At 41.8% G+C, this 9905-nt stretch overlaps 1 protein-coding gene across 5 annotated transcripts in view; it reads right to left on the minus strand.

The window, feature by feature from the left end:
* Positions 1–9905, minus strand: part of dennd2da (DENN/MADD domain containing 2Da) — a 33201-nt gene extending 23296 nt beyond the window's left edge. For 3 of the 5 annotated variants that reach the window (XR_004213852.1, XM_031876941.1, XM_031876940.1), the window contains exons 1-4: positions 9684–9905; positions 4999–5065; positions 4806–4892; positions 4604–4669 (exon numbers count right to left, since the gene is read on the minus strand). Coding sequence is in view for 4 of the 5 variants with exons in the window: in XM_031876941.1 (XP_031732801.1) it covers positions 4604–4669; positions 4806–4892; positions 4999–5065; positions 9684–9713 (250 nt within the window). In the remaining variant the exon portion in view is untranslated. Of the gene's footprint in view, positions 1–1966; positions 4690–4805; positions 4893–4998; positions 5066–9683 lie in introns of those variants that run through there. The other 2 variants (XM_031876943.1, XM_031876942.1) reach the window with 2 other exon arrangements.

A 9905-nucleotide genomic window follows, 5' to 3' on the forward strand; every position in this document is an offset into this window, starting at 1 on the left:
AGTTGAACAGGTTTGCACTCAATCAGCGACAAAGAAGCATACTAACTATAGAGCTAAATCTATATTAGATTACTCTTGACATCGATAATGACATCAGAGCAAACCTGTCTTCAGCTACATGCTACTGCTAGATTTGCTGCTGCTGTTCAGCTATTATGAGGGTGTAGACAAAAGTGGTTCAACAGCCTGCCGCCCTCAGGCTCCTGAACATGTTCCAACCAATTCTATAGGAAAAGGAATGGAGCCGTCACTAGTGCACGACACAAAAACTTCCTGAATCCTGTTCAAATTCTATTTCTCCTTCAGAAAACCTGCAACCTGTAGATTTCATATACAATCTGTCCACTTATTTATCAGTCCAGTCCTAACAAAAAGTCCCAAATTCAGACAGTAGCTCCCAAAATGCTGTTTCATCACCAGTGGGGATCCCTTTTCAGTGTCAACAGCCACATTCCTGGCTTAATATGTAGCCAGCCATAAAGAGCCTCACACAGGCTATGCTGCGGGAGTAGGTGTTGGACTACAGATGTGAACGGTGGCTTGGTATCCTTCTGAATACACCAGCGATTCACACGGACTGCAACAAAAGAGACATGTGTGACTGCCATGTCAGCTCCCTGGGCTTCAAAGTGACCCACATTATCAGATTGAATCCATTAAATAACTAAGAGCTAGTGGAATAAAACGTCAAGATTCAAGGCATCGAGTTAGGCACCACGCTGAAGTAACTTTATAGGCCCAATCTCCACACTCACGGACTTGGTGGCGCATGGCTGCAAAGTAGGTGAGGGTCTAGTTCTGTCCCACTTTCAAATGGTCGAGTGTTGGAGGGCTCTCTCACAGACATTTTGAGCCCTTTATGAACCCTTTCCGTAAGTCCACATTTCTCAGGGAATTACCCACAATTCATAGCAATGTGAGGTTAAACACGCAGGTTACCAGTGGGAAGTGTGGAAGCCTGAGATGTTAAAAAAAAAAAGGTAAACAAAGAGGAGGGCACATGGGTGCTCAGCTTTAGACAAAAACATTAAAGACTAAAGATGGTACATAAACACGTGAACGCAGAGACTATAGTACACAGACATTCATCAAACATTTCATTGTGTCATTGAAGTAGTTATGAAAAAAATGATTTAACAAAAACCTCTCCTCTCGTGAGGCGAAAGCCTGGAAGACGTTCAAATCAGGGAGTACAAAGTATTAAATAGATAAACAATGTTGTCGTGGGAACTTGATATGGTGCAGCAAAGTGCTGTCGTATTCGTATTTACACCATTTCAAGCCCTCACAGTCTCTCACATTCAACCATTTAACAGATGACGTCAGTAAGTCCCTGAGGGTTCAGGGTTTAAGGCTTTAGGGGACATTGGGATTGTGCCCTAGTGTGCATTTGTCATGGCCAGAAGTCTGGTTTTGGATTGACACAGTGAACGACTAAAGCGTTGTTTTACGGAAAATAAAACGTCTATTTAACTTCCAATATCAGACAGCTGCCAAATACCAAACTGCGTTTAGAAAGAGGCGGATTTAACGTTCTGACGTTTGAGGTGCTAAACTCGCTGCGCTACATTGGAGTCCATAACTCATTCGGCGTGTTTATGCATTATTTCAGCATGTTTTATGCACTTTATTTTATTATATTTGTCCACCGTATTTACCTACTAAAGTGGTTGACAACTTAACACACGGATATAATGTATTTTATTATATTTGTCCACCGTATTTACCTACTAAAGTGGTTGACAACTTAACACACGGATATAATGTTACAACTTGCGCGAGACATGTCAACATCGCACGCTCCAACAGGTTGACGTGTTAACGTTAGTCGGTGAACAAAACACCGTTTAACAGCAAGGTAGGTCATCATTTTGTAAACTTCTCCAGGGGTTTTGTTTTTGTCCTATCTACGTAGACTATGTCAGTCACAGAATTCATAGTGGATAGTGTGCAGTAGGCTACTCACTCCATCTGTTCCTGATGTTCGTCAGTCGACCCCCCTTTCTTCTCTTTACTACCGCTTCACTCATATCTGCTTCACACCGCAGTCCTCTCGGCTGTTTTTGTCCGCAAACTCAGTAGTACAGCAGAGGCACTCTACCGTCTCCATTCCCGCACATACGCCGTATCCCCGGCTCGCGCTCACCGCCCCTATCCGCGTGCTTCACAGGCTGAAACAGCTTCTACTGCTTGGAGCGTGCCCAAGCGCTGGTGTCCTCTGTTGTGTTGCGTTCAAGTCAGGTCCGCAAAAACGCCCCTTAATTCCCTAATGTTGAATGTTGAATGTTGCTACTACAGCAGTTATTGTTCTTACTCTGTCTGTATGGGAAATCGCGACGTGTAAACTAATTCAAGTTAGTTACACGTCAAGTTACAATAACTACAAGGTGTCGTTGAAGCTCGACAGGCCGACAGAAACAAAAAGGTGCGTGTTGTTCTTTAAGTCCCTCCAGCTGTAACCGTGAAGCAACAACCAGCAGACAGTGACTCAAACCCCTTGAGTAAGAGCAGGTCAGAATAACTTTTAACTTCATACGAACCCAGTAAATGTTAGGGAGCTGAATCACACGTACTTTCATGACTTTTCTTCCACTTTGACAAGACTGTAAAGACCCTTGAAAATGCTGTTTACTATACGTTCAGGTTGTAAATAGAGAAATACCCACAGCAGTACAATATAGTTTACATCCGTGAAGTAGCCTTCAAATACCTGATCACATCAGTTTCCAAAGGGCTAATAGCTTGCACATTTTCCAACTAACCTTCGGATGTTCTCCATAGTACTGGGAGGAAACGATATGGTCTGGACTCCAGGGTATACAAATGCACTCTAACAGAATTGGGGGACTTGCGAAGGCAGATCTGAAAATATGGTCATAACACTTCCTACTCAGTATACAATGTATACTATAACAGACTTTAGGAAGCTAAGCTTCATCTGACTAGTAAAAAGACCATGACATGTCAAATTATGAATGCCCCTTTAATAGTCCATCATTTGTAATACTACTTTGTATGAAGCCTTTATTGGATTTATGTGATTAATCTCGGACATCTGCAAAGATGTGAGTTCACGAATTCATACCTTTAATCTCAAAAATGTTGATATTTTTAATGTATTATTCTCTCCAACCCCTTTTCAAATGAATCAGTATGTCATTCCATGTTGAAAATGTCGCAGGCGCTTTGCCAATTTTTATTCTATTACCTTAAAAAATGGTCCTTTCTGAAACCCTGACCATCTTTGAACAAATGCTTTCAACTGCTTATGACAAATTGCTTTTATCTTCTGCAAGCGGAGACAAATTAAATACTTTTTACTGAATGCTTTGATAGACAGTGGGAAAGTCCTGACCCAATCCCCCAGCTCAACAGGGGCCCACGCCTCTCAACCACCCATACCAGCCCCCCCCTTCACCATCACAGTGTGAAATAAAATTTAACTGACAAAGTTAAACGCCGATATGGAAAAACTGTTATCTAGTGGCAGGACGCCATCATCTCGCGGGTCACAAAATCAACATGCATTGTGGGAGATGTGGTACATGGTCACTGTACACTGTAAAGCAGCATAGACTTTAATTTTAAGACAATCATATGCCTTTTATATGGAAGCCCATTTCCGGCAGCAAAAAAAATACAAAATAAGATAAAAATATCCCCATGGCACTTTTGGTGCATCCATCTGTAACCATAACACTGACCAGATGTTTCCAGTTGCTGTTCAATGAAGGTTGCCACATCGGTTTTATTATTTCTATGCCAGAGCTGCTTCTTGCTTGAAATCCTTTCAAGGTTGCGTTTGCTGAGTACAATCCCACAATTGAAGTATTTCATCTGTTGTAAAGCCACGTTTTAAATATACTCACAATCCATTTATATGTCAAATATAGGATAACCTATGAAGAGCTGCTTCTATGACTGTTGTGTTAAAGTATCTCATAATTTGGACTTTCTATCTCACAATTGTGATATTAAAAATCATAGTTATGACTTTTTATCTCATAATTATGACTTTCTATCTCACAATTTCGACTTTCTATCTCATAATTTCGAACATGGGGATATTTTCGCCATGTTCGCAAATATGAAAAGTCTAACTTTTCATATTTTTATTTTTTATTTTTTATTTATTTTTTTGCTGGCAGATTCACGGGCCACATAAAATGACGTGGCGGGCCTTGAGTTTGACACGTGTTTTAGAATGTCTTGGCTGGTACAAATGAGTAGTATGTAAATTTGATTTTTAAGAAAGCAACACAATACAGAAGGGTAAGGGGCATTTGCTCTTTGAGGGAACTCGAAGCGGCAACAAGGATTCTGCCGGTGAACTAGTCCCCCTAACAAGTGCATGAACATTAACTCTTAGTTTAATTAGCAGCGCCAAACTCTGAGCACTTAAGAAGGAGGGTGGGATGGTGAGCTGACAGCATGCTGTCATGCTGTGTCTAAAATTCATTTTGCATTAACTCAAGCAGCTGGTGAATGAGCCAGTGATTGTAAAGCCTGAATGAAACAGTTGATGCCCATTAGCTAAGGCTCCATTTAGCATTCCACACTTTGCCATGTCCACTCAATGCTCACATTGTCCCTTCGTACATACCTGTCCGCTTCACCTGGTCCTGGGTACGGTTTAGCTGCGAGGCACCATCTTCATCTGGGACTGACTCTAGGATTAGAAATGAAAAAGAACCCACAAGGTTTGGCCAGTCTGTGTTCTTCATAAGGAAACTGATCTGTCACGTTTTTGTCTGTGATCATTTTTTAGACAGACTGTAGGGGAACTACGAAAGAGCATCAGTTACCCTGTCTCGATGTCTCCCGTACTGATGAAAATGACAGCAACCCTCTCCGCCGTGTAAATGCCTCGTCATCAGAACTGTTGCTCCTTTCTGCGGAGGTTCACATCGACACAATGAAGAGTCATCAATGAGTAAATGGCTAATAGAGATGCAAGTGTTGTCTGTATAATATGCATTTTATGATCCGCTGTCTTACTTTTAACACGGAAGGATGAGAAGCTGAAACTCTTTCTGGTGTTCGGCGACAGTTGCTGCTCCAAATTCTGAGAGAAAGGAGAATAAAGATAGATTTAAATTAAATATTAATTAAGAGGCAAAGCATAAAGTCAATTAGTGGTCTAGTTTTCCACCTTCCTCGTAAAAGAAATACGCCTGTTACATGTCTATCTGTATCCCAACAGCAACTGTTCCTAATGATTTTGGTGACCTCTTGACCTTTCATCTAGTGCTGTTGTCGGGTCACAATCTTCACTCTTGATCCAACGTGTCTTAACTAATGGACGGGTTTCAGAGACATTTTCAATAGGAGTCTTTTGGTCCCCTGAGGATGAACACCTCCTTGCACGGCAACTGGATTCTCGTGAGGTCACGAGATCACGCGATAAATCCACCTCATCAGGCTGCTGCTCCTCAGAGTGATTTGGTCATTAGATGATTGATCAAGTACTGTAGATAGGGGCCAGGTTGCCAAGATCTTTGCCGTGGATAATCATGATCCGAAGAGGACGAACCATGTTGGATTTTGGTGATTCTGTAGTGTCAACATGTTTTGTCCCCCTCAGGCGGCAACCTCCGGTTCTGCCGAGTGAAGCCAAGTGACAAGAAGTCAGATTTTGTGGAAGTCTATGAGAAAATGACTCTACTTCTCTCTTGATTTATTCCCTCAGTAAACATTGTAAACATGAGTTTATGGTATCAATCTCTAGTTTCAAGTCTTCTTCAATACAGCATGATGTTCATTTAGTAAATGATGGTCCATTTAGAGTCACATAGACCATAAAGCAGAGTATGCTTTAGGGCGGGGCTACTGTGATTGACAGGTCGCTGCCGTTACCAGAGCCGTATACAGCATCTCTACGTCACTCCTCCGCAATCCAAATATGCTAATTTCTGTTCATTGGTTGCAAAAAAAACAACATGGCGTCGGCCATAATCCAAGATGGCGACAGGGAAATTGCTGAACTCAAGGCTTCAAAATGTCAGTCCACAAACCAATGGGGGAAGTCATGATGACTACGTCCACTTCTCATATACAGTCTGTGGCTAAACAAGTAGCAAAAATAATAAGTGAAGCTTTAAACTTGTGTAAAGTGTTTTAATTGCAATACTGTATATTCCCACATATTTTTGTATGACTTAGAAAGTGAGGGCATTTCATGTAAACAGTTGGTGGTCAGGCTCATGCTGTCTAGTTTTAACGTGGCTTAGTCAGCGTGGTCACTGACACTGATACCACTATACAGACACCATTCCTTTACTGCCACTGAGCCTCTGTTGTTGCTTGGTTTGAATAGTCAACTGCATGAACTTTATATGAGCATTATCAGTTCTGCATGGGAAGACACGGCCGCTATTTATAGCCGACCAAAATGACAGGACATGATGGTGCCCTATGGGAAAACTCCCCGGCAATATAAACCACCAGTGTACAAGTGGAATGCATGGATGCAGGGTTAGTGGAGCGTGTTATTAAGTAAAGTATTTGTAATATCAGTTTGTTATAGTTGTAAAACATTGTCAGTTTTCTGCTCTTGTCACTAGCGAAATTTGCAGTTTCTGCAAGCTTTAACATTTGCTTTTCAGTCAGTTATTGATCTTTTCCTGTGGTAACAAACCCGTGGTACAGGAAGTGAGTTTTATGTTTCATGTTTGTTTTGAATAAACTGGGTATAGTGAACATGGCCCTGAAAGTATTTAGCACTTTCATTAAGTATCATCTCCCGAGCAGTGCTCAAATTAAGTTCCAGGAATTGTCCAGTATCCATCCACCCAGCACTTCAGTCAGGCTGTTCTTTGACAAGAAATAGTTCCAGCACATAGCTCCCCTTCAACCACAAACTGTAGGTTTTTTTCCATGCTTATGTAAAGATCAAATAACATGCTACAGATGCTTTAAATGTGTGGACTGAACTTTGGACAGAGCCAGGCTAGCTTTTCCCCTTTCCACCAGTGTTTATGCTAAACTAGGCCAAGCATTGCCTGACTCCAGATCTGTACTCAACCCTCAGACTTAACATCGATATTGATCTTCATCTTCAATTTACTCTCAAAAAGGAAGCAAATAAGTATATTTCTCCTTTAAAGTCTCCACGCGTAGAGTTAGACACAAGTCATTTTGGGGCCTTCGAGTGGTATAAAACAAATGAAGACTCACTGAACATGAAGCCCTGAAAAAGCACATCAGACCACCAAAATGCAAATGCTATTTGAGGCCTCTGGCTAGTGGCCGTTGCAGTGCTTTCAGACCTGTGCACACTTGCCCTTCCTCTGGCTTATCTTTCACTTCAAAGAACAGATGGCCTCAGTCGCCATAGTGACCACGCCTGTAACTACACAATACGGGAGGTGATTTCTACACTGACTCCATCACGAACACACTCTTTTATGACAGAATTGCAGTGTTTTTCCTCGGCTTATCGCTTCCAGTTCAATAAAGCGGATAACTTGCCAGTGATGTAATAAATATCAATAAACACTCACACAGTCCATTTTTCTGCAGAATGAGTACTTTTACTTTTACTTACTTAAAGGTACTACAAGGAATTTTAATTTGCGTTGATTTTGGCGGTCCCTGTGGACAAAAGTGGTAGAGTTTCCGAGTCGCTTTATAAAACCTCTAACTTTACCGCAGCAGTGTGTGGGAGTCTATCCCGCTCAGACCTGGTTCTGGTTCTGCCGTGCCGCCGTTAGAGGGTTCAGCAATATGGCCTGGGCCTCCAGCAATGTGAAGTCGGTGTTGGCTCCCAGCGGGGACCGGCGGATCAATCGAGGAGAAGCTTTGTTCCTGGAGGAGGAGACGCTGCTGCTGGGAGCTGAGCTCTCCTCTTCTGGTGAGCCTGATGGATTCGTTTGATTTTGTCTTATTTTGGACCAGGTGGCACCGACCAGAATTAAGAATAACTATATAGAAATAGACAATCTTCTCATTTACTTATCTAGGTCATAAAGAGGTATCAGTATTAAATCGAGACTGTTTCCTAACCAGTTAAAAGTTCCTCCAAGTGACTTTAAAATTATAATTGCGCTTTTACTTCAGTAAATTTTGAATGCAGGACATTTATTTGAGTATAAATACATTGGTGTGTTGGTACTTTTCAAATTTAAAAGTAAATAATCTGAGTAGCGGTGTGCTGTGCCCACGCTTTGCTAAGCCATTGTAAATAATGGGTTTCAGAGTGCAGTGGTGCCCTTAACAGTCCGCCTCACTCCCCGCCGCTCCACAGGACTAGCTACGAGGTAACTAGCCAGCCATCCGTCTTCTTAGCTGCGTCCGCTCTCTTCCTGGCAGGGCTGCAGCAACACTTTACAGCCCTGCTGACGTGTGTTGTCATCATCACAACTAACAACAATCACCATTTTTCTTTCATACCTGTCAACTGACCACGAAAATGTTGGTTGTACTATTTCTACGATATTAACCAAAACCTATTCTTATTTAATTACGTTGACTCCTTGTACATGCTGGATCAGACTTGAAGATCCTGCACCGTACTACTTTTCACCTCTAGTCACTCCTCATGCCTGCTCGGGCTTTACGATTTTAAACTGCCAACTATTCCAAAAACAAAAGGTGGTACCGAGCCCCGCTTCTCAGGAATCGTCTTCCTACTCAAGTTTGAGAGTCTGCCTCAGTCGACTACTTCAAAAGTAAACTCAAAACACATCAGCCTTCAACCTCACTTAGTCTGCCCTAAAATACTCAATTACAGTTATCAGCTTTCCCTTTTGTATATTGCATGTAGTGTGTGTGTCCAATTATTACGTTTGCAATGCGCTATATCTCACTTCTATACATTTTAGTGTGTTTTGCTCATGTTACTCATTGCTGTTTGTATCATAAGTACAGCCCTTTGACGCATGCTTTGTGATATCATATGAACTTTGACTTTATCGGACTAGTTTGCTTGATCAAGTTATCACAAAGTACTGACTGACTGCTAACTAATGTTTGGACGATAGAGGAAGTGGGAGAAGTACCTAAGGGTTGATCAGCACTTCTGTCTGCGCCTGCTCTGATGCTGAAACTCCATTGTTGAGACATAAACACCCTGATGGAACACATGCTTTTGTTCAGCTTATAGTAATGGAGTAGCCCCCAGGATACCATTTAGAATCATCCTACAATAAATACCATATAAAGTAGATCATTTGTCAATGGAAGCCAGCAAAGCCTGGACAGAATAGGAAATACTTTGCTAGCTGAGACAGGTGTGCAGGAAGTTGCAGTCGCTGATAGTCGAGCGATATGTTTGCGGGTACATTTCATGTCTTTACACATGACATTACCTCAAGTCAAGAAATGCGCACACACACCCCTCCCCTCGACTCAATACTAAAGTGGTGTGCACTTGTCATATAATTCTTACCACAGGAAGTAAAAGTGAAGTTGCTAACATCAAAGTTCTCCATTCCTCCTGTCATGTGACATTCACAGGAAATATCTCAGATGTTTTAACATCTTTACATTTCCCCGTGCTGTTTCTTTTTTCTTCTGGTTTCCTAATTGCTACCTTCATTTATGACATTGTTCAGATACTGATTTCAATACATATGTAAAGTCAGCATACGAATGTCAAGTTAATCACAGCTGAGCCTGAAATAAGTGAAGCAGCCTTGAAGTGAAAACACAGAGAGCATGGTTTATGGAAGGAGCTCACTCACCTCCTGCGCTGGCTGTGACGTCTTGTCCATTTGTCTTGGTTGAGCAGAAGAAACTGAATCGGGTTCTAATGTTCTGACTTTGTCATAACTTTGATTTTTTTATTCCTTCAACGGATAAATAACAGCGTTAAATGTTCTCCTGCTCAGCATATACGGGCAGTGTAAACAACTGCTGTCAAGTGCACTGTATGAGGAAGTGCACCAGTTGAAGTGTGCGGTCGA

The sequence above is a fragment of the Anarrhichthys ocellatus genome, unplaced genomic scaffold (assembly GCF_004355925.1).
Source record: "Anarrhichthys ocellatus isolate YVR2014 unplaced genomic scaffold, GSC_Weel_1.0 scaffold120, whole genome shotgun sequence".
Lineage (NCBI taxonomy): Eukaryota > Metazoa > Chordata > Actinopteri > Perciformes > Anarhichadidae > Anarrhichthys > Anarrhichthys ocellatus.